Source organism: Periplaneta americana, chromosome 8 (assembly GCF_040183065.1).
Source record: "Periplaneta americana isolate PAMFEO1 chromosome 8, P.americana_PAMFEO1_priV1, whole genome shotgun sequence".
Lineage (NCBI taxonomy): Eukaryota > Metazoa > Arthropoda > Insecta > Blattodea > Blattidae > Periplaneta > Periplaneta americana.
This window is the reverse complement of record NC_091124.1, coordinates 23,197,173-23,223,009: the sequence shown is the minus strand read 5'-3', so window position 1 is coordinate 23,223,009 and position 25,837 is coordinate 23,197,173. Positions and strand designations below refer to the sequence as shown.

General features: G+C 34.6%; 2 protein-coding genes across 5 annotated transcripts in view; both read right to left on the bottom strand.

The window, feature by feature from the left end:
• Positions 1-12,514, bottom strand: part of LOC138704579 (eIF-2-alpha kinase GCN2-like) — a 73,007-nt gene extending 60,493 nt beyond the window's left edge. For 2 of the 3 annotated variants that reach the window (XR_011333371.1, XR_011333372.1), the window contains exons 1-4: positions 12,282-12,514; positions 6,017-6,127; positions 2,061-2,168; positions 144-293 (exon numbers count right to left, since the gene is read on the bottom strand). Coding sequence is in view for 1 of the 3 variants with exons in the window: in XM_069832625.1 (XP_069688726.1) it covers positions 144-293; positions 2,061-2,168; positions 6,017-6,127; positions 12,282-12,404 (492 nt within the window). In the remaining 2 variants the exon portion in view is untranslated. The remainder of the gene's footprint in view (positions 1-143; positions 294-2,060; positions 2,169-6,016; positions 6,128-12,281) is intronic. The other variant, XM_069832625.1, reaches the window with a different exon arrangement.
• A 368-nt stretch (positions 12,515-12,882) lies between these two features.
• On the bottom strand, positions 12,883-17,427 carry LOC138704577 (uncharacterized). 2 transcript variants are annotated; one of them, XR_011333370.1, is made up of 6 exons: positions 17,400-17,427; positions 16,430-16,761; positions 16,198-16,353; positions 15,992-16,069; positions 15,030-15,098; positions 12,883-14,841 (listed from the first exon to the last, which is right to left on the bottom strand). XR_011333370.1 is itself a non-coding variant. In XM_069832622.1 (5 exons), the coding sequence occupies exons 2-5, from the start codon at positions 16,220-16,222 to the stop codon at positions 14,711-14,713; spliced, it is 303 nt and encodes a 100-aa protein (XP_069688723.1). In that variant the 5' UTR covers positions 16,223-16,353; positions 16,433-17,007; the 3' UTR covers positions 12,984-14,710. The 2 variants fall into 2 exon arrangements, 1 of the variants encoding a protein (XP_069688723.1); XM_069832622.1 differs by lacking the exon at positions 17,400-17,427 and having other exon boundaries at positions 12,984-14,841; positions 16,433-17,007.
• Between the last annotated feature and the right edge of the window lie 8,410 nt (positions 17,428-25,837).

Genomic DNA, 25,837 nt, shown 5'->3' with positions numbered 1-25,837 from the left:
GGAATGAATAAATACAATACTGTGGTGGCAGCAGCAGCAGCAGCAGCAGCAGTAGTAGTAGTAGTGTTGTAGTAGTAATTATGATCTGAAACCTCAGCATTAATATTACAATAAGAATAAAAAAAAGACATATATAAGCTTACCTTTATAACGCATCCATAGGTACCTTTCCCCAGATTCTCCAGGATGTCAAATTCATTCTCAATTTTGGATAGACCACTTGAAGAAGTTCGTGAAAATGTCTGTTTGTCAGAACTTTGTTCTTCACTACCTGTTTCTTTGTTGTCTTTAATCTAGAATGAGAGAAAAGGGTTTAAAGAACCAAACAGAGTGCAGAAGAAAGAGGTAAGAAAAGAATGGTTAGCAACGAAGCAATCAGGAGAGCTAGAAGGACATAGAGAACAACAAAGGAAAGATATGGAGTGCAGGAACAAGGGAAGGCAAAATGTAAAATGACAAAATACTTCCCATATTCGCACTAACACACTTAAGAAATAATAAGCCACACAGCCTTAAACTCTAAAATGTAATGTTCTTAAATGTTACAAGACAAAAAAAAAAGTATGGAAATTACCGACAAAGAGCAAATAGGGGAAGAACTTGTGTAAAACATCACTATTAAGTAACAATAAATTACTTTCCCTTTAGAGAATAATAAATATAAAGAGAGTGGAATATTGCTTATAGTTTCCGTAATTTAATTTACCTTATAAATGAAAGTTGCAGGGGGTGAAAATTTAGCATGTTTTAAAAACTAGGATATAAAGGATGCGCCAAGGACTCTGTTTTTTTTTTAATGACATCAAGTAGTTATTTTTCCATTTCTGGATTCTGATACGGAATTAATATTTTTCACTGATCTATATCTCTTTACTGTGTTGATGAGGAAATTACTTGGCTGACTAGTTTCGAAGTGATATTCTTCATTGTCCAAAGTCTAGTGAAGGTCCCGCGCTATCATCTGGTTTCCTGTTGTGGTGGGGTATGTTCATGATTGTGTCGAAACGGAGTGTGTTCTGAAATGGAGTTGAGTGTTCAGGATGTGCTTTGGGTGTCTTTTTGTATGTTTGTAAATTTTATATTGTTCTAGCGTGTCAAGTTTCTGTGTTTTTTGGCTGGATGTGTACTGGTAATATTTTCATTCGGTGTCTATGTTGCTGCTGTAATTATAATAGATTTTGTGATGTGTTCTGTGTAGGCTGAATTGCTGCATGGCTTGGTTATGGCTGTGATATGTTCCTTGTAACGTGTTTTAAATGATCTTCCAGTCTGTCCAATGTAGAAGTCGTTGCACTACTGCATGATAGTTTGTACACACCTATTAAGTTGTATTTATTTCTGTGTCTTGTCTGTGTGTTAAGATGTTTTTGTAGTGTGTTCTGTGTTCTGTATGCACTGTTGTATTTTAGTTTCTTGAAAGATGATGCAATCCCTTGTATGTGTTCTTGTTTTTGTATGTTAGTCTGATGTATTTTTGTTCTTGTGTTTGTTTTGTATTTTCTTGTTCGCATTTAGTCTTTCTTATAATATATGGTCTATGGGCAAGCAGATGGTGCATTGCTGCTGTAGACAATTTTCAGCAGGACGCCAAAATGTGCATGACGAGGAGCGCAGTGGGAGGCCAACCATCATCACGGACGACCTTGTGGAGCAACGCACCGTCTGCTTGCTCATGACGTTAGGCCCATAGATCTGGCACAGCTGACGATCAATTTCAATCAGCGTTATGCCCTGTGCATTCAAAAACTGTATCACTGCCCGCACTTCACGCTTCAACCAATGCAACGAAGCTACTGAGAGCACTCGGGAAGTTCTGCTAGCGCATGCGCCATGCCAGGACATTACCTTATCATGTACATGCAGTCGCTTCGCGCAACATATGGTTTGCTAGCTGTGGGACGAGTGGGAAAGTTACTTTATGGACGCGCCTCGTATAACATTTCCATAAACATACTCGTAATTATGTAATAAAGAGGAACAGCAATCAAGACTTAGGAAAAAGATATTTGAGTACAAAATATCTACTTCCCACATTACAGATTTCATATAACAGAACTTACCTGTTTCTCTGTTTCTTGCAGTTGGATGGGCTCCATAAAATGACTTCGAAAATCTGAGATAAAAGCCATAAATAGTGACTTGTTTTCCTTAGGTGAAGGAAAAGAGTTCTGCAAAAAAAAGTTATAACAAACGCATTTTAAAATATATGTAACTTGCACATTAGAGATTTCATTTTTTTTTCTTCCTTAGGAAGGCCTAAAGACTTGCACCACAGCCTGAGGTTTATTGTGCCGATCTCCTTTTTATAAGATGACTATTGAAGTCATGAGGACCGCAACTGGACTTGAACCCAGGCACACTCGTTTCACGGTCAGATCTGCTAACCATTAGGCCACAGTAGTGGAGAAAGATTACACTGCTTAGGGAATGTTAAAAAAAATGAGGGGGGGGGAAGTAACGGAATTCATAGGATCCCTGTAATGCGTGAGCCATTTATGTTCTCAGTTTGCTGTTATTGTAGTGTTTAGATTTTTTTGGAACTTGTTGTTATTTATAAGGATTGTGAATGCGACTGAGAGTGAAATAATGTTAATGCAATTTATGTGCTATGTGCTATATCATTAATGATTATTTTCATTTATTTCTTTATTGAATGTACATCATACATACTAGGTTCAAAAAGTTCCCGGAATTTGCTAGTATCATAGAAACAACGTACCTTAAACACTATTCTACAGCATTCCCTTCAAAATAGTTGCCTTCCGCAACAACACACTTTTGCCAACGCGTGTAGAGTTCCTGGAAGCAGGCCTGGAAGCCATTTTGTAAAACCCGTCTTAGTGCTCTCGTCGCGTTTGCGATAACCTCTTCAGCATTGAATCTCCGTCCTTTCAGATGACTTTTCAGACGGGGAAACAGAAAGTAATCAGGTGGTGAGAGATCAGGAGAGTATGGTGGGTGATCCAAAGCAGTTATGTTGTGCCTGGCAAGAAAATTCTTTACAATAATTGCGCGATGAGCAGGTGCATTGTCATGCATAAGGAACCAGTTGTTTTCTACCCACTTTTCTGGACGTTTCCTTCTCACTGCGTCCCGGAGGCGACGGAGGATTTCTACGTACAATTCTTTCGTTACAGTACGACCTTGTGGAATGAACTCATGGTGGATGAGACCCTGAGAGTCGAAGAAAACTTCCAACATAACTTTGCCTTTGGAAGTGTCCCTAGGAAATTTTTGCTTTCGAGGAGATGTTTTCGATTTCCACTCAGATGACTGTCGTTTAGGGACTGGGTCGTACAAGTAGCACCAAGTTTCATCACCAGCAATAATTTTGTTTAAGAAATCACCATCTTCATCAGCCATACTGATCATGTCCCCAGCAAGAGTCATTCTTGTTTCTTTCTGTTCTGCCGACAACATTTTCGGAACTAACTTCTGAGACACGTAATGCCTGTTGTGATGCTTGTGAAGAACATTGTGTACACTTCCGACTGATATTCCGATCTCTGCTGCTATCTCTTTTATGGTTTTACGTCGGTCGTCCCTCACAACATTACGCACACGCTGAGCGATTGCTTCATTTGTTGCAGTTGTTGGTCGGCCGCTGCGTACGTCATCTTTGATGCTATTGCGGCCACCAGAAAAGCGTTTATGCCAGGCATGCACTTGAGTTTTTTTCATTGCTACTTCGCCATATGCTTCTTCCAACAATCTTAATGTCTCTGCAGGAGTTTTGTGTAACAAAACACAGAACTTGATGTTTGTACGTTGCTCTGTGGACATAATTACAAAATGCGACGAACAAACAAAACACTATGATAAACAATTGCCTACAACTCAAAACCAACAATCGCCATTATCAACAAACTTTAAGGAAATGACATCATGAATGTTACCAACAAAACAAATGTATAATATCCCTTGTTATATATCAATACGAAAAATGGTAGTAAAATTCCGGGAACTTTTTGAACCCAGTAGTAGATCTGGACAAGTATTTACGATGGAATTATTGTTTCATAAAAATTAGTTTGTTAGAAAGCCGTTAGGAAGGGTTTATAAAGTAAAAAAAAAATGTATATACAATAATTCATGCAAGAAAGGAAGTCTATCTTTCTAGCAAACACCACTGTTGTTTAGTCAACTGTCCGGTGATAGGTTTGAACCTCATAATTAACGTATAACATATAAGGAGATAACGGGGTAGGATGACCAGTTCCTTTCCCCCCTCCATTGCATACATCACTGAATAGACTAGACGCCATTTCGGAAGGCGGTCGGCTGCTACATGCGCCGTAGCATTTCTGGTATGTGACGTCACAAACTTGTACAGTAGAACCAATCAGAATCAGTCTATAACAAATACTTCCAGAGTTCGTTTGTTCACGTGTGAGTGTTTCAATACATTGAATAAGTAAAACTAACATTTACTGTGTACGTGTAAGATAAATAAATGGAAGAAGAGACTGTAAAGAGACAAATATTGCACAGGCAGGCGCGGGAAATAGTGTTTAAGGTGTATAATTATTTTAAAAACGTTGACGAGCAGAACGTTGCCGGCCATCTTGATCCTGACTGCAACGTTGCCAACACGCAAGAAACGACTGTAGAAGCATGTGGTGTGGGATTGAAAACCGTGCAAAGAATATTGTTAGTGAAGGAAAGAGGGTTTGTTTGGTGTCATGCTTACAGTAATCAACGGATAAGGTCATTATTGTCTTTTGATAATTTAAATTCTCTTCTGCGCTATTTGTATTGCACGTGCTCGTGAAGTACGATGTGGCAATGTTGTACGCTGCCTTGCTCTCTCTATCTGTCTCTCTCGACGCAAACGCTAGCAGTCTACCGCCTTTCGAATTGCCGTCAACTCTAGTAACATATTACACTAATCAGACTTCAGATGCATACAAACAATTGTTCTTCCTCTGACACAAATATCGAGCAAAAACCATACTGGGTAACAACATAAGCGTCTGTCCATTGCTAAGCATGTTATGTCAGAATAGTCACGTAATTCATTGCCGTTGCTAAGCAGCAACTGACGTCAGATGTTGAAATTTTCGTAACATTTTATTCATTTTACACTCGAGCATAAACGTTTCACGTTAAACTAAATCTGAAGTTGGTTTGGAAAATGAAAATTCAGGGAAAATGATCCATAAATAAATCACAAACGCATTTCATACAGCCTGCAAGCCAGAACATACAGAGTAAATAAATTGAAAAGCAAGAATGTCGCAAGATAAATCTTCGAATGAGAATTTGTTTGAAGATGACCCACATCACTGAGAAGGAGAAGAAGATGGAGGCTGGGAAGAAAGATAAAGACTTGACGAGGATAGTTGCGCTCGTTGCTGTTCATTATTATTATTATTATTATTATTATTATTATTATTATTACTACATCGTGAATATTATTATTATTATTATTTTTGTTATATTATTATTGGGAGTAGCATTAGTAGTAGTAAGAAATAATATTATCAATAAATTGCAATATCCATATGTTATGGGTCCCTATCACCACGGCATGGCGCATCCTCAGGTTGCGGATAGAGGAGACGGCCTCCAGATATGGAGGGTAGCTGCGAATATATTGAATAAGCAGTCGTGGACAGCTGATAAGGGGTGGTCCTCCAGCTTGGGGTTTGGGCAAAGTACTAACAACCCATCACCATAAAAATCAGTTTGTTACGAAACCTCAAAATAAGCCTTGGAATGGGACTGATTCTCTGGCACGACCACAGTAAAGAAATGAGATTAATATTAAAATGGATTTGAGGCAGGTGGGATATGATGGTAGAGACTGGATTAATCTTGCTCAGGATAGGACCAATGGTGGGCTTATGTGAGGGTGCCAATGAACCTCCGGGTTCCTTAAAAGCCATAACTAAGTAAGTAAACTGCAATATCACTTATCACTACATCAATTTCTGGTATTCAGAGCCGACAGCAAAAGTAGTCTTGAAGGATATGCATGGTAAACCATGTATTAGAACTAAACAAGAATAATTACCCATTTATCGTTAATTTTTTTGAACTTTTGTTTTTGCTGCTCTTCATATTTCGATATTATTTCTTCATAAAAAGATTTATTTGTCTGTTTTTTCCATCCGCTCTGAAAAACCTGCAAAAGTCATACATTAAAAGAAGTAAATTTATAACTTCCTCTTACTGGCTAAATTATCAATTAAATGTAAGTTTATAAATTGAGACATAAGTAAATACAGTAAGCTACCACGTACTGTCTTCCTCCGACGAGTTTAGCACTGGGACCTGAGGTATTTTTGCCATCGGTGCGGGGGGGTTGCAGGTAGATTCTTTTGTTGCTACAGTCAAGCCGAGCAGAGTGGGAAGTATTAATCGTCCAAAAATATACAGTCTTCAGTTTGTAATAGTGTGACTGTGTGCACGTATTAGGTACTCTATATACGAGTGAAATGTTTTCAGTATGATTGTACTTCCTTCCAGACTGCCGCTGTCATTGTTCCCTCTCACACCAGTACCGTGCTAGGCTAGTCGGAACCGCATTCTTCTCAGCCCTAAACTCCTCAGAGGATGACAGTATGTGATGTTTCCAAAATTTTCATGAGACATAAATAGGGTTGCCAACTTTTTTTAAGGAAATGCGAGAGACTAAGGAATCGACAAAATTTCACATAGAAAATAGACAAATTATTTGGTTCAGTTACTAAAAAACAAATTTATTCTACTCTTCGGCAGCTAGGCTTAAATTATGAACATCATTTTGTATTTTATTAACATATTAATTTTGGAGGGTATTTTGAGACAGATAAAGTTGAAATCGTCTGCAGTTTTCAGCCCTGATTTAATTGAATGTGTCGTGCTCATGTTTCGAACATCTGTCCAATTATTGTTCATGAGATGAAACATGAAACACCCTCTTTGTAAGAGCATTACTATTTGGTATGCTTAAAACAAAACTAACCAGTTTTTCAAATGTATAACATTTACACTGTTTGATTTTAAATGGGTGAGCACTGAAACCCATTCTTGACAACCATTACCGGTACGTTCTATAAAGACCGCACATTTTAATGCGTCTTTTCAACAACAAAATTCATCATATAAAACATCATTCACCGCAAAATCAAATGTTTAGAATTATAGTTTTTACATTATGCAAAAATAAGGGAGAAAAATGCTCGAAGAGAAGAAAAATATGAGAGCTGGGAGACTATTAAAATTAGAGGCAAATAGGGAGATCCCGGGAAATACAGGAGGGTTGGCAGCCCTAGACATAAAACTGTTTATTATTTATAGCCTACAATCTATCTATTTGAACCAAAGAAAAGCACAATAATCAGTAAGAATGTAGTAAATTATTTTCAGTAGTTCAAATAGAATGTATAAATAATAAACAGTTTTATGTCTCTCCTGAAAATTTTAGAAAAATCACATAACTTACGTGGTATTAGATCTAGGCTATCAATATGGTGATTACTTTCACGTGTTAATTTGAATTAAGTTTCTAATACCTACTAGTTTCGGCTTGGGAGCCATCTTCAGAGCTGCTTTGGTCCTTGCGTCTTCCAATACCTCCACACTACACAACAAAAACGCACCCCCAACGGGGATGAAGACACTGGAAGACGCAAGAACCTCGCAGTTCTGAAGATGGCTCCCAAGCCGAAACTAGTCAACTAGGTAGGCCTATTTATAAACTTAGTTCGAATTAACACGTGAAAGTAATCACCATAATTGTATTCCTAAAAACTGATTTTACAGTGTGAACGAATTTACTGAAAATTGCCGTAATTGACTAGAAAAACGCCTTACTTAAAAAAATATACTTCCTCTTTTCCAGGTTCTGGCTTCAAGATGGGATGTTTTCTCATGAAGGACGTGTTGTTTGAAACTGACTCCGAACTGTTAAACTAATATTTTAGGAGAAAAATTCGCCGGAGCGAATTTTTCTCCTAAAACATTGAGTGTCAACATTACAGATAAATTCTGTAGGACAAATTAATATATCTATAATATGTTAAATTAAGTTGTGAATTGCTTTGTTGAGTGTTAAATCTACTTTTGTGGTTATTTGTTGATTCTGAAATTACATATAATTGCTTATGTTGCAATTTATGTATGTTGTATTTTAGTTAATGTAGCCCTATTATGTTGTATTTTAGTTTTTATATGTTGTTTGTTAGTAATTATATTAAACATTTAACATGTACCATATCATGTATGGGATCAGTTTGAAGCAATAAATCAATATGAATATGAATAATTTTTTTCTGTTGTTTATTTACATAGGTACAAGTAATAGATCATTTTCTTACAATCCTGAATTTTAGTCCGTTTTGTAGATTGTTGTGATAAGATAGCTTGTATGGCCGCTCTTGAATCTGATAATGTGTTTACAATTTTATTTAATCTATACAAGAGGTTTTGCAATGATATACAAATAGCAGTAACTTCTCCTTCAAAATTTGTTGAACTAATACATTCCGCTACAGAATGATAAAATGGAGAGAAAGGACATGTTCCTCCAGCTCCTGCTTCTCTCGAATGAGATATAAGGGATCCATCTGTATAAATCTGTAATCATTCCTTATGTGGGTATCTAGTCTCAATTGTTTCTATAGCCAGAGTCTTCAAAACTAGTTTATTTGTTTCAGATATTTTAACAGATTTTACTTGGTACAGGGAATTTCCCACAAAATGACATGATTTTCGATATTTCAATATTAATTTCCATGTTATATTTTTCACTGACCATATTTAAATGCTGTACTGAATAATGTAAATCATCTTCAGTTGATGCCATGAGAACTAAATCATCAGCGAAAAGTAAAGCATTAAGCTGTAAATTTCGATTAATCTTCTGTTGAGACTTGAAAGCAAGTGAAAATGACGCTCAATATAATCTGTTTGAATAATAAAATAATAGAAAGAGTAAATACCTTCAGTTACCTTGGCTGTACACTATCACCTTATGATGAAGTGGATATTGCTGAAAAAATATGTAAATATAATAAAACAATGGGGATCATTAATAAAATCATGAAACCTTCACTAGTACAAAGACACACAAGAATAGGCTTGTATAAAACCTTAGCACAGCCAGTATTAAGCTATGGTAGTGAAGCGTGGACTGTGAAGAATGAAGATGTCAGTAGAATAACAGCAAGTGAGATGAGGGTCATGAGAGCAACAGCTGGATATACTCGCTGGGATCATAAAAAAATGAGGACATAATGCAAGAACTTCAAATAGAACCCATTATACAGTTCATCAGCAAATATCAACTTCAGTGGAAGGGTCATCTCGAACGAATGAATTGATGCAGAATTCCAAAAGCACTGTTTCATTACCATCCATATGGCAAAAGATCTCTAGGCCGTCCAAAGAAGAGATGGACTGAAAATTCTAGTTTGAGACCGTAACAGGCCACTTGGCCTAATACTTGTTAGGAAGATGATGATGATGATGATGATGATGATATTTTAACAACATTCATGAGAGCCCGAACTGTTTTCTATATGAATAGCATTTAAGGGGTTGTCTTTCATTGATAAATGTTATTTCCTTTGAGGAATACTCAAGTCTTTTTGCATTTCATGTACTAACTTACAAAACTTTTCTGTGATTTTAAACTACCCACAGTTTGGATATTATACGAATTACTTCCTATGTATGGCAATCTTAATTAATTTCTCATACTGTATTACTGGGTCATTCTATCATCTTCTGGTCAGAGCTGGAGCGGGAACTGCCTAAGCCAATAAGGCAACGCCTATGGCCGGACGTGGAAGTGGGTGGGGTTAACTGGTTTCGATCTGACTCTCACACACCACAGTTAGTGTTGTTGAAGAGTGCAAGCAACTACACGTATACAGTCTACTAAGAATAAATGGTAAATAATAGTCCTAATTATTCTATTCCACATTATGATTCATGACTCGGTTAAGAGAGAGGTTTTATATGATATTCTTATTGAATTTGGTATTCCCAAGAAACTAGTTCGATTAATTAAAATGCGGTGAAGAAGGCTGCAGTCGCTCAGGTCTGGAGGGGCGCGATGTAAGAGGAACGACGGCACTCTAGTCCGCGGCAGTGAGGAGGGTGAGCAGCTGGTGACTGAGGGGAGAAGTCCAGAGTGGTCTGGATGGATGTTATCGTCTAGGCATCTGCCGACTGATCGGGAAATCGTACTCTCCAGAAACTATGGTTTAGTTATAAATACGACACGCGAGTGAACTTGAGCAGTCGTTGTAATCGTTGGACAGCAAGCCAGCCAGTCTTGTGTAGCAGTGAAGCCAGCTTCAAGACCGGTGTTCGACTTGAGTGTGTCCGCAGTTGTATGAGCGTCCGAAGTCCTGAGTTCGAGTGCAGTGGACCGCAGTTGGGGGACCTGAGTTCGAAGTTCAGTGGACTGTCTCTGAAGGTCTGGGGTTCGAGATACTGTGAACTTGAGTGACTGAGCTAGAAGAGCTAGCCAAGGCAAACGAACTGTGAACTGAGAACTGACAGTTCTGTTTTGTAAATAGTGCTTCGTGAACATTAGTTAAGATTAACAGTTCATTGTTGTTCTCAATAATCCAAGTAAATTGTCATTGTCGTCGGTGGAGTGCAATAACGAATACTGTGTGGAGTGGAAATCCCATTGTTGACGGGAGTAGAATTAAACTGTAGAAAGTGATTATTATAGTTTTGAAATAAAAGTTACATTCTTGTTTTGCATTAAAAGTTACAATATAAAGGTCGGTAAAGGAATGCAGCACAGCTTAATAATACTGGAAACATACCGCTCTACAGCACGCATGACATCCGATCGCTTCGAAGGCAAGCGAGTGAATAACCCAAACACCCTTGGCGTAACTAAATGGACTCGCCTGACCAAGGCACACATCGCCTGCAACTGTCAGGACTAAATAATCGTGCTGTACCTACTTTTTCCGTACAAAGTTTTAAGCCAGCTGCAAGAAATTTTATGAATAGACTACTGTATTTTAAAGTGCAAATGGTAATTCTCCAGATTAACTCTACCACTGCCACGAGAGATCTGGGAGGTATTATCAATTAACCTGAAGAATTACCTTTAAAAGAAAATCAGTAACATAAATTAAATATTTATGTCTATTAATACGGTATTAATACATAAAATATAATGCAGATTTCAAAACTAAAATGAATGTAACGTCATGTTTCAAACTAACTAAAGACAACACCGCCATAATTTTACTTGATTTATTTCTAATTCAAAAGAATACTGCTGAAACTGATCAGAAAGAAAAAAAGTACGGTAAATAATTGGGTCATTGACTGAGAAGAAATAGGTCTATCTACTGAACAATGTAGGCCTACTGGAAGGAATGGTGAACGGGAGAAAAATTCGGGGCAGAAGAAGGTATCAGATGATAAACGACACGAAATAATTATATGGATTGTATGCGGAGACTAAGAGGATGACAAAACAGGAATGATTGGAAAATGCTAGGTTTGCCGTGAAAGATCTGCCCTTGAACAGAAAACTATGAATGAATGAATGAATTATTTCTAACAACTTTCGTAGGCCTAAATGACATTTTAAGTACTGGTATAAAACTAAAAATTGGTTTCTACACTCTACATAACACCGTCCACTTCTGGAATAAAAAAAATTGTACATCCACGTATGAGAGGAATATCATAGAATACGAATTTCAGCAATGTTGCCTATGTGATATGTAATAGGCTATAGCACGAATGACAAAATTCCAACAGAGAAAAGGAAAGAGGAATGAAACAGTATACAAAGAGAAATTAAAAAAAAATGAGGGGATAAAAATAAAAAGGGCAGAAAGAAGAACTGCCAGTTGACAGAAGATCTTTCAAATAATTGTGTTATCTCAAGTGTGATTACTTAGCACGGGAGATACAATGTAAGAGATAACATATTTAAGAGATCAATATTATTGATAAACACAGTCAGTTTAATAAATATGAACCTCAGAAAACATATCGTATACCTTTTCGTTTTTTAATTTACAATGAAACTGTCACAATTCAAATTTGTTCTACAAGTTCTATGTCGTACCTACTTCCGAAAATAATTAGGTATTCTTTATACATTTTCATGACAAGAATTGAAAAGTGATAAGATGATATAAACCGATATTGGTGCAATGCGCGAATGGAAACAAGGAGAAAGAAACGCATTTTGAAGAAACCTGTCACAGACATTTTGCCAATTTATCTTCGATCGAATCGCGCCTTCGGGTGCATAGGTATCGTCCGAATGATCTATTACGGCTGGACACAACTGTACTTCTTACCTTGTTCTTCCATCTATTTTGCGATTTCTTTTGCTTCCGTCGTCTTCGTATTTTTCTGCTACTCAATAGATATACTTCTTGAGGTCGTAAATATACCGGTACTCGTACTTCTTGAGGTCGCATTTCTCAGCGATCGTGAATGTACTGCAACCACTTACAAGTTACAATATTTCCAACTTCACCAACTTTACTCTACTACTGATGGCCAATGATAATCAATGATGTCACATACATTTCTATTTATAGCAGATATATTTCCAACAGTGGTACCAACACAAGGAAAAAAGAGTCACTAGAAAAGTGCAAGAATTGCTGGGAGCACTGTAAACAAAATGAACAATAAAAGAACGGTTTGAACTTATTTCATTGTTGATGAATAATTCCTTTCTCTTTTATTTGAAGTAGACGACTCATAGCAGAGCCTCATAGCATGGACATGGATAAATATATAATAGGATGCGAAACTCACTGAGTTTCCCGTAACACATACTAGAGGCGCTGTTGTAGAATTGATCGTGCTGCCATCTATATGCGGTTAGAGGCGTTATTACATCTAGCAGCGCACCAAGTAGCGAAGAGTAACTACTCCGTGCATCCAGCAGCGCACCCAAGTAGCGAAAATAATAACTAATTACTCCGCGTATCTAGCAGCGCGCCTGGCGGCGAAAAGTTGAACTATATGCAGTAAATATTCCTCCTCCCCCCCCCCCCGCCCCAAACCCTCAATTTAAAGTAAAACTTTAAAATTTTTATTCCTCACATCATCTTTCACTGAAAATTGTTATTGGAGCCAATAGTTGGAAGAGACGGTCTATTTTACACTACCTTATAATGTAACTAATTAAAATACAGCCAAACAGGGACAGAAAATAAAAGAAAACAAGGTTAGATAATTGGGATTTTATTCTTGAGGTAATAGTGTATAGTGCACTTTAAGTCTGCAAAAACTAGTTACATAATTGAAATTACTATATTATTGTATACTATTTTACAATACATTCAACAACACAATTTTGACAAGGTCCATCATATCACTGTTTAACATACACTACATGTGCAGTAGGGTTACCAGATTGTAACAATTTAAAAGCAGGTCATTTTAAATGAAAAAGAATTTTCCATATAAAAGCAGGGCATAATAGACTAACTTGATACTTGACGTGACGTCTTTTTACATTCTGTTATATAATTAGGTAATTTGTTTGTCTTTGTACAATAAAACTGATACAAAACTATTATCATGAATAGAATTGAAGTATACGGATTCTAAATTAGCTTTTACCTTATTTAATTTTCGGATTGTTAATACTTCTCTGGTGACTCGACTTGTTTGAGCAAGGATTTTACACACATAATTCCTCTAATGGACCCCAACTCAATAGTTACTCTCTTTTGTTCATTGGGAATTGGCAAGAAAGAAAAGCAGGACAATTTCTGATTTTTACGAACCCTGGCAGGATGCAGTCCATGTCAAGCGAAATCCAGAACATCTGGTAATCCTATACACACAGATACACTTACATATTTAGTGTGCAGTACATTGGTAAAGTCTATACAACAAATTGAATAATTAAAATTGTGGGGCCCAGTCGGATAAGAGAAAAAGCCACATCTATATATTTATATTTTGGAATGCTCTGCCATCTGTGCTCGTTTACAGATGTAAATGATACCATTTGAATAATGTGTTGTCATATAGTTTAGTCAGAACATATTTCTTCACATTCCAATGAGATATCCTACGTATCGAAATTTATGGTTTGTCCCCTTGTCTGCCTGGACCCATCAACTATTGGTTAGTCAACTGTCCAAAAACAGGTTTGGACCCTACAAGTAACACTCATGGGACAATCAGAGCAGGAAGTAATGAGTAAGAGTGGCCAATTCCTTTCTCCCCTCCATTGCATACATCGCTGACTAGATACATATTACATTAATCAGATTTCAGATACTACAAAAAAATGTTTGATAATTGAAACTGTCATATTACTAGCTACTATTTTGCAACACATTTTAGAACACTTTTCTAGGATCACATCTAAGGTTCTTAGACATTGTTGTTTGGCATACACATAACGGTAACGTATACCAAAATGTTGTATGTACTGAGGGTCAGAGTGAAATACATGAGCTGCATCACTTACTTGCATTATGTTGGGCAAAAAAGTTTACTAGGTGAACTGAAGGTATGTTAACCCCCAACTTCCAAAGTCAAATATCTCTCTTACATACACACACATGTACCACATACTGTAACTTTGCTCCCTACAATTACACAATATATTTAACATTTGCTAAAAACATTTTTTTCTGGGGCAAAAAAAATAAATAAATAAAAATAAAAAAAAATAATAAAAAAAGCTATGAACTTTCCACCAATATGATATTATACCTTTTTGTTACACACAATATGAGCTATTTACACTACTTTAAAGACACTGCAATTTTTTCTCCAGTCTCTTCACCTTTGCTTTCAGAGCTGCCATTTTTAGTTTGTTGCTCCTGGGTGAAGATGAGAAGTGAGGACTCGAGAAAAGTTTTCGTTTTGCAACACCAGGACCTAAAGATTACGAAATTAACTTCAGATTAATCTAATTGCTGGGAACTATTTTAAATAAAAAATGAAACGTGACAACACCTTTAGCCTTGTTAAGTTAATGTAGGCCTAACAAAAGGCATGCAAGCTATGGATAGGCTATATAACATACTACAAAATTGACAGTACATCAAAATGTGATCAATATTTACCAAGTTTGGAAGGAGGTGTAGCTGAAGCTGAAGGAAACTGTTCCATCTTGGATGTATTCATGTCAGTATCTAAGGAAATAAATGATAAATTAAATTGAAGCAAGAATTGAACAGACTTTGTGCTCCATTCATTTCAAACTGCTCTTAACTGTACAAATTATAACTCATATAAATGTTAAGTAATAGTAACAATCCAAAAGTTTAATGCTGCAACAAATTTGATTGTGTTAATCTGAATTGTTCGTTGTAATGTAATATAAAATATTTTTTTGCTAATAGGCTGGGCCATAGAGGACAACTGACACTAACAGAAAGGGATAATCAGCAGAGGTGTTGGGATATTAAAGAGAAGTCAGTAAGAGGGAATGATAGTGTACTTCGTGTGCCAGGGAGACTTGTCAGGATATCAGTTGCAATATCGATCGTCTGGTTCAAAAGTGCGACAACTCAAAAAAACAAGTTTTGAGATATCTTCAGTTGAAAGTTTCAAATAAATCCCCTAAAAAGGGACAGATTTGTGGTTCATAACCACGACAATTAGAACTGAGTCAGTATTCAGGACGAGTATATCACGATCTTCCAGTTCATTATTAATAGATTTCGAAATGTAGTAATAATGAATTAATAAAGTCCATAGTTATAATTACTTCTAAAGCAGTTTATTTCGTTTTTATTCTTTTTGGTTGTAAATATGACTTATCTCAATATTGAATCGGAAAGAGCTCCGAAAGGGGCTTTCAGTAGTATAAATAACTAAAAAATGGCAATTTTTGAGTTGTCGCACTTTTGAACTGGACGATCGATATATAACAAGATAAACACCCTGCCCTGTAGTTAAGAGGATTTGTTATTATTCGCTACTGTAAAAGAATGAAGTATGAAAACTGCAGACATATGGCAGGAGGCAATTAACTTAAATGATTACTAGCATGTTACCAGGCTCACAAGACAGTATCGCTTACCTTCAGCTGTGGGAACCACATTGAATAGGAGCGATGGTTGGTGATAGCCCCTGAGCTGTTCACCAATCATAGTGTTCCCTGTAATAATCACAAAAAAAAACGAAACATAATTAATTATGTATTTTGAAACATGTAATGTAAGAACAGCTGATGAGAAACTAAGGCATTCCTTGAAATCCATAAACTTGACTAAGTGGAATAATTACCTTGTTGGCATGCATCTTTATTCATCCCGGCCTATGCCGTCGAAGCAGTAATCTTTGAAGCTGGAGTACTCATAGGAGCAGGAATTGTTTGAGGCATAGCTGCCAAGCCTGCAGCCTACTCAGTTGCAGCTTGTAAACCTATGAGACTACGCGTACCTGAAAATAAAGAAAAGAGTAATGAAATCGAAAATTTTAAACATGAATGACATAAAAACATTGCTAGTGTACTAACTACCTTCAGCAGCTGCAGAATCAATCTTCGCCCTCCTACCATACGTCCGCAAAGTCTTGTGATGCCTGAAAGTTGGGGTAGACCCCGGTGATAAGGTCGCTCGAGGCATAACTGGGCTAGATGGTGGGCTCCGGATTTTAGGGTTTGATGGCACCACTAATCCATTAGCATGAACGGTGGGCACTGCAGTTTGCTTAAGTATCACTTTTTGTGAAGAGCTATAATAGTCAGACTCAATGAAGTGGTCCATGCAGATTCTCAACCTGTGTGTGGCATCTGCGGCAACTCGATACCGGTCCTCTAGCCCACAAAATCGGAGCCACTTCCAACACCTAAAGCAATGGATTACAATTACTAATGAGATAAAGTAGAAGAAATATTGAATAGAAATCATGCAAAAATTGGGGAAAAAAATAATAAGTTATCTGCTGCATTTGTGTTATTTTAAGAGATGTCTAATGCGCATCACTAGGTGGTGAGTGACCATAGGAAAACTGGTAGCAGCAACAGATATTGGGTAAAACTAAATTAAATATTAGGCCTAAGCTTATTATTATTATTATTATTATTATTATTATTATTATTAATAATATTATTATTACTACACATGATTGAGAATTTCTCCAGAATGGCTAACTACATCAAAGAAGGCATAATTTTATTTTCCATAACTGTGAGATGTTTATACTAAAAACCACGTGGTTTTAGTTTGCAGCCATGTGGCCTAATGCTACAATTCAGGTTTACGAGGTTTCATTTTCAGCCTTCTTGCTCTTTTTCGTCAATATTTCACATTTCGTTACAGTTTGACTGAATTTCGGAACCATCTAAATTTATACTCCTACTATAATCCTAAATAAACTAGCAGAAAGCAATGCACAGCTCGTCTAACCTACTTCACCAAAAAGTACATTGTTTTCAAGTGTAAGGTTTAGGCTACACAGGACACAATAATAATACTAAAGCTTACCTCATAGGTTCCTGAGGAAAATAGAAAAAATGGGTAATTTCCTAGAAGACGGGCAAAATCCAACATGGCTGACGAAAACTACCAAAACATTCTGCCAACTATGAAGTTCAAATGTCACCAAACATTACAAAATCAAAGATGGAAAATCAAACATATATTCATATTTTTAAGGAAGAAAAAGCCCTTCAAAAAATGAAAATATGTTTAATTTTTCATCTTTGATTTTTATGCTGTTTGGTGGCATTTGCACTTCAAAGTTGGTAGTACTTTTCTGGCAGTTTTCGTCCGCACTTTACCCCCACAAATCACTAAAACACAAAACAAAACAATAATTTATCACCTAATCAAACAAAATTCAATCCTCATTGACGTCTTCAAAGACAACCACTTCACTTGCATTATGACACAGGCTTCAAGGCAATCTAAACTTAAAGCATGCAGCCAACAAAGAACTAAACCACCACTTTGTCGTACAGTCAACTTCACATAACTAAACCATGTATTTACACAAAATGAAATTCTCTTTGAACTCTTATTACACCTTAACTTGTACGGAAAATTCAATGAACAATTCCTTGGAATCACAGGAACAGTTTTCTCGTCAACAATCGACACAATTTTTATTCACCAGAGAAAGAACTGAACCAAAATCGACATAAAATTTAATACTCTGTTCTATGTTCACACATCTTTCACAGATATCATAAAATGACAAACTTTCAATAGCTTTACCCATCAGGCACAATATAACACCACTCACGTCAAACAACCAAGAACAACTTACTGACGTCATTATCCTTTCAAAATTGACGAAAATTCTAGAACACATGACAACTATAACCAATCAAATCGAAAGAAAATCATAAAATGACAAACTTCCAATAGCTTTAGCCAGCAAAACAGTATAACACCACTCACGTCAAACAACCAAGAACAATTGACAACGTCATTACCCATTCAAAATTAACGAAAATTCTAGAACAAATGACAACTATAACCAATCAAATTGAAACATCATCAATGCGACACCTAGTATAAAAACCTAGAACTAACATATAAAAGTTACTAAAAATCACTAACATTTAACTCTAAAGTAAAAAAGTTGGTAATACTTAGTACATCCAACTAGGTGCCCGTCTTCTATGAAATTACCAAAAAATGCTTCCCTCCCACAGTATTAACAGTCTTGCATCCAGGCGCTGAGCATCTTCCTCGAATCTTTTGCATTTTTTCTGGAATCCATCTTGCCTTCATAACGCTGTTGGCTGGTCATCGGCCAACGTTCTGACTACTTCGTATCGGAGAGTGGAGAACGCTGGTCCTCACGTAGTTCTATGATTTACCACCTACGACGTCGGGCGCTGATCACCTTATTTCAGAATACCGCTTCTAGATCGTGCTGTCCGCAGTTTCGCATCCTATTATATATTTATCCATGGCATGGATAAATTATATATTTATCCATGCTCATTGGTTTTCATACGACAAAAATATATCAGAGGTGCAAGTACTTATTAAAGATGAGCAAGAAACAAAGAATGATAATGTAAATGTAAATTATAAATAAATTGATTTAAATAATTAAAAAGATTGCAAAATATTCGTTAGAAAAGATGAAAATTCAAAAGTGAGTAGAATCTTTGATTATAACGATTTTAATACAATGTAAACTTATTACGTAGTCACTTCAGTCAATAAGATTAATAATATTTATAACTAGCCGTACCCGTGCGCTCCGCTGCACCCGTTAGAAATAAATATAAAGTAATTACATAATTAAAATAGGGCATTTGATCCAGGGAACATTCGTGTTTGATATAAGGATAAATCGTTTATTATGTTACTTAATTTAAATTGTATTTACATAATTAAAATGCGATCATTTTGATCCAGAGACCACTCATTTGGTCATAAAAATTATTTTAGGAAATACAGGAAACGAATGTACAGAATAGCCTATCAAGTTTTCTGTGCATAAGAAGCTATTTTAATCTTACCTGTCCTCGATTCACTCAGAAGAACATTATAGCATTATGTCCATCTAGAGAAACTACACTTTCCAATGGTGAATTAATAATTAATTATACAAATCGGTTAATTTAGCTTAAGATATTACTTCATACAAACACAGAAACATTATCTGTAGGCTATCTTCCATAGCTTTCGATTGTTGCTGTCCAAGGCCCCTTATAGACGAAGTCATTTGTTTTTTAATTCATTACACGGCCTTAGATGGCAGTTATTTTAATTTTAAAACTCATTTATCTCATTAAATATCAGTCCTATCAAATTTTTTTCAAGGAATAAAACTTATCGGAAATTATTTTTAAAGAAACTTTTGTTATGTAACATTTTTCACAAAAATCAATAATAAGCGAGATATTTCGATTTATTTAATTCAGGCCCTCTTATAACTCCCCTTTTAAATAATGTATTTTGAATGCCATATAGCCTAAAATCTAAGTTACAACGAACTTAATTTATATTCCAATTTTCATCGAAATCCGTTCAGCCATTATCGCGTGAAAAGGTAGCAAACATACAGACAGACAGACATACAAACAAAAATTAAAAAAAAAGCGATTTTCGGTTTCAGGGTGGTTAATTATATATGTTAGGACCAATTATTTTTGGAAAATCGAAAATTACCAGAAAAATTTCGGCTACAGATTTATTATTAGTATAGATTGATATTCCTAATAATATTACTTATATTACTGATTATTACATTAATTTAAATAAACCAACAATACATTTTACTGACATATTTAATTTTGACAGTTTCGTTTCTAGTAAATATAGGCCTATTAATTAAAAAGTTTTACATATGAATATTCGTAGTATTTCTAAATACTTTTCGGAATTTTGTGTTTTTCTTGAATCCTTTTCTACTAAATTTGATTTAATTGTATTGACTGAAGCATAGGTTAGTAATGAACTAATAATATATAGGTTTTCAATTAGCCAATTATCGTAAGTTTACCAAATTAAATAAATGATAAATGTGATGCAGTTTGGGTAGTATTATGTTAAAGATGACATTGATGTTATAATTTGATTTAGATATTCCATATGCAAATTTTTTTGCACTTACGTCTCAAATTTAACAATAATATATTTGAATTAACAACTATTTATAGGTTCCCTAGTCTAAAGGAAACGGAATTTTTAAATGATCTTGAATGTTTTTTTTAATAATAATTGGTGATATTAATATTGGAAGAACAAAGTTTTGGTGATATTTATCATGATTATTTCAACCTGTTTCAAGAATTTGGATCTTATAAGTATTTAAATGCTATTACCAGACATTAACCTATATCTGTCTCAATCATATATTTTTTAAAAGCAGCAATAAACTAATATAATTCACACCTTCTGTTTATCATAGTCAAATTACTGATTATTATACTACATGTGCAGTTATCTCACTTATTAATGACAAAGAATATGAAGAATCTAATAATAATATAAGAATATGTTTATTATGCTTTGTCCAATGAGGCAGTCCCGTCATTGGGAAAGCTGAAAGAGTGCCTTTCAATGTGTAATATTATTAAAATTATGAATTATGATAACTTAATATTAGATATAACTAATAAATCTTGGTTTAATATATTAAATAACCCTGATCTAGATGAATGTCTTAATTTATTATACTAAAATTTGTTGTTGTTTTCTAATGCCAGGCGTTTGGCAATAAAGTCATTTGACGACTTGCACTCCAATATTTTTCAAAGATATGTTAAATGGCAATAAAATTACTAAAATTTAAACACATACATTCAAAATAACTCTGATTATTTAGTAAAAAAAAGTATCCAGTAAGAATAAAAAGATTAAACCATGGATTACTAGGAGGATTATTAAATCCATTAGAACTAAAGACAAAATTGCAACTAAATTAAAGAAAGAGCCTTTTAACGTTAATCTGAAAAAGAGATATAAAATGTATAGAAATATGTCGACAAACTTAATAAAAATGTTGAGAATTGAATATTATTCTAGTAAATTAAAAAACTGTAAAGATAACCCAAAAGTATTTCGGAAAACTATTAAAGAAGCTTCTAACATTCAAACCAAGGTTTATGATAAAATTAAAGAAATTTATACTCATGATGAATTAATTAGTTAGAAATGATTAAAAAAAAATATTGCTACTAAATTTAATAATTACTATTTTTCTAATATAATTAGGTGCAGAAATTATTTCTTATAATAATAATAATAATAATAATAATAATAATAATAATAATAATAATAATAATAATAATAATGTTTGTATAATATTAATTTATCGAATAACTTTATTAAAATTAATTCATGTATGTAACTTAATCCTGTTATAATAAAAGAATTAATTAAAATTGGTTCAAACTTGAAGGGCAATACACCATGTGGTTTTGATATGTTTAATGGTAAGTTAATAAAATTGCTAAACTGCTTGTACATATATTTAATTTGTATTTTTTTGCATGGCAAATTTCCTGACAAATTAAAAATTACTATCATAAAACCAATTTTTAAATATGGTGATAAAATGAATATGAATAATTATAGACCTATAGCTTTTATTTGTTTTTATAAATTATTTGAAAAAAAAAATGCATTAAAAATATAATCATGGATCATTTAAATAAGCAGAATATATTAAGTGAAAAACAATTTGGATTTAGAAATAACTGTTATACAGAGAATACTATTTTCAATGTTACTGAAAAAAATTATTAAGGTTTTAAGTGTGTTGGTATATTTTTGGTTATAAGAAAAGCTTTTGATACTGTAAATCATAATTTATTATTAGATAAATTAAATTGTGTTGGAATTAAATAATGCTTTTAATTTAGTAAAATCTTATTTAAATGATAAAGTTCAAGCTACTAAAATTGATAATGAATTAAGTGGATTTATTAAAATTAACATAAAGTTCCGCAAGGAACAGTCCTTGGAACGATTTTATTTTTAATACCTATATATTAATGATCTTTTAATGACAGACCTTATAGAATATAAAGGCGAATTATATTCATATGCTGATGATAGAGTTTTACTTTTTAGTGGAAAAATGTGCTCTGATGCTTATTATAATGCAAATTGTGGCTTAAAATTAATAAAAAAAAAAGTTGGTTCCATTTAAATTATCTTGTAATTAATGAAGATAAAACAATAGATATCCCATTTTCTTTAAATAATAAAGGTAATAAACCAATTTCATCTATACTAAAAATTAGAATGCATAATTTTGACTGTTACGATAAATAAATTGCAATTGTTCAGTTATAAATTAAGTTAATGAGGTTAAAGACTTACGTATAATTATTTATAATAATTTAAAATGGAGTAATCATATTCATTATATTTGTAAAAAAAATTACGTAAAACATTATATTACTTTATTATTCTAAGAAATATTTTGTCAACTAACTGTTTACATACAATTTATTTAGCATTATTTCAATCTATATTTATGTATGGCATTAAAGATTGGGGGTGGAACTTATAAGTCCAATCTGTTAACTTTATTAGAGAAGAAATAAAAAAAAAAAGCAGAAAGATTACTCATCTGAACTGTTGTTTAAACATTTAAAAGTTTTCACCATTAAACAAATTTATTAAAATATTTTCACAAAAATCTTAATAACTTTGAAATGTATATACAAAATAAAGAACTAAAAATATTGTGGCAACTGTGCTGGAAGATTCTAGTTGCCTTGGGAGTGCACGTGCATATCCAGTGTGACATAGTGCAAGGGAAGGCGCGGGGGGATGAGGCTCAGGCTTCAGAGGGTGCTGTAGCACATTGTGTGGTGGTGCGAAGCAGAGGGAGCAGGGGGGGAACATGTAGAAACGTATCCCTCTGGAAGTTTCGTAAAGCCACGCGAACCAAAGATTCGAGAACGTGTGATTTAATAAATAAAAGCACGAGCAGCCTTCAAGTCAGTGAGTTAGTTTGTCAGCTGTGAGAGAGCTAGCTAGTCTTCAAGCCTTGGAGCGAGGTGAACCTGAGTAGGTCCGCAACTGTGGCAGCGTCCAGACGAGTGCAGTGTATCTGTAAGTCTTGGGTTCGAAGTGCAGTGAACTTTATCTGGAAGTCTTAGGTTCGAAGTGCAGTGAACTGTATCTGGAAGGCTTGGGGTTCTATGTACCGTAAACTTGAGTGCAGTGGCGTGTGGTGATAAATAATCCTGGTGGTGCACAAATATTTATTATGATTATGATTATCGTATTATTATTATTATTATTATTATAGGTACTAACGACGACATAACTACTAATATATGTTATATAGATGTAGATAGCAAAGTAAAGTGTTCAATTTCTATTGCAGCATACCGTAAATAATATTGTTTTCGCTATATTGCGTTTTATAACACAGTTCACACGTTCACAAGCATTCGATACGTGTGTCGTCTCATCAGCCTTAACTACTAAAAGTCAGCAGCTTTCTTTATTTCTTTGAAATCTCATCATGGCATACATCAAAATGGCTTGAAGGACTTCGTTCTGTATAGTGTTTGATGTGCTCTTAAACACTGTTCCTCTTTCCAAATGTTCCTTAAGAGTGCGTCTAATTCAGAACTAAAATTGATCAGGCCAAGAAAAATACTAGCGTTTAAAGATGAGTTTCCCTCTTCGTGACCTCTTAAAGCAACAAAACCGCACGCACATATCTGTTCTTGGTAACTTTATCATTGTGAAGTGCAACAAACCAATTGTGTCTGTATGTTTGTTTGACCCAACACTGCTAATTTAACATTACTGTTGAGTGTGCAGCTGAAGAATCGTGTTTTTATTTCTTTCATCAGAACGATAATCAAAATTATTTAGTTACTACGCACAGTCCTACATTCAAACAGAAGAATAAATACAATTCATAACACGTAGCCTACTTGTTTTTGTCAATGAATGTTCGCCGCCGAACAATAGGCAAGGAAAACAAAATATAGCGTCTTTTATATTGCAGCCACATATTGTATTTTTCGTAAGTCCGAATGTTGAATTTTCTTGTCACTTCTCTATTACTATTCTTCGTCACTTATAATTTTAATTCCTGTGTACGTCTACCCATCTTCTTTATTTTTATCTTTTCGTGTAAAGTTCTTACAGAAAATTACATATTTAAAAGATTTTGCACACTATTCATTGCAATATTTATGATAGAACGGGCCAAACAGCGACTGCAGAACACATCTGAAAGTGCTCCTAACCCCTCTTACGCACATTGTACTGGCTCCCTAACATGCTCCAAAGCCTGCCAGTGAAACTCTACTACTGCGCATGCTCGAATGGAACAGTGTGCCGCAAGTGTCGAGTGGTAAACCTAAGTCCCAGGCGTCAACAAAACCAGTACACGCACAGCGTTATTTTTACATAGTACCGTATTATAATAAAGAATTATGTCGCTCACATAGTCTACTGCAGCTCATTGATATACAGTAAATTTAAAAACATGTGTTATTTGAAGAGGTGGTGCACTGCTCCTGTGCTCCTTAAGAGAAATCGCCACTGCTTGAGTGAGTGAGCTAGAAGAATTAGCCACGGTGAACGAACTGTGAACTGACAGTTTCGTTTTATACATAGGGTTTTGTGAACATTAGTTGAAACTAGAAGTACATTGTTGTTCTTCTCAATAATACACGTGAATTGTCATTGTCGTTCAGTGGAGTGCAATAACGACTACTGTGTTGCTGTGTTGAGTGGACTACCCATTGTTGACGGGTGTGTGATTAAAGTTAGAAATAAAAATCACACATTATTATAGTTGAAAATAAAAGTTACAATATGAATTCTCTGCGTTTATCTGAACCTAAATGTAAAACCAATGCAGCTTTTTATCATAGTCTGAGTCCAGGTTCTAGATTGTTGTTTAGTCAACTGTCCAAAGACAGGTCTGAACCTCACAAGTGATGGCCATTTCCTTTCCCCCCTCCATTGCATGCATTGTCGATTAGCTACATGTTACACTAATCAGACTTCAGATGCATACAAACAAAATTGTTCTTCCTCTGACACATATTGTCAAGTGGGATGTACTGCCTGATAATAGAGGGACTTATCAGCCAGAACCTCAATCAGAGAATTGTCCCAGATTATTAAGCAAACTTTTTTTTTTTAATTATTTTAACCACTAATCCTCTCCAAATTAATAAAAAAATTTGTGTTGGATTTATAGTTTGAGTTTAAAGATATTTAACACTTTTTAATCTCAGCCATTCCATGCTGAACTGAGCCTGGACATTATTTTTTAAAGTTTAATATTTCTTTCTGGAGACTAATAATAATAAACCCTTATTATTTATATTTTACAGTAAAATAGTTCAACAACTTAATTCACTATGTATATATTTATTTTATGAACAAATGTGAAGTGTGTACATGCTGAACATGTGTGAAAAAGATCAATGTTGAGTCTCCTTGAATTTTTCCCTCTTTTCATC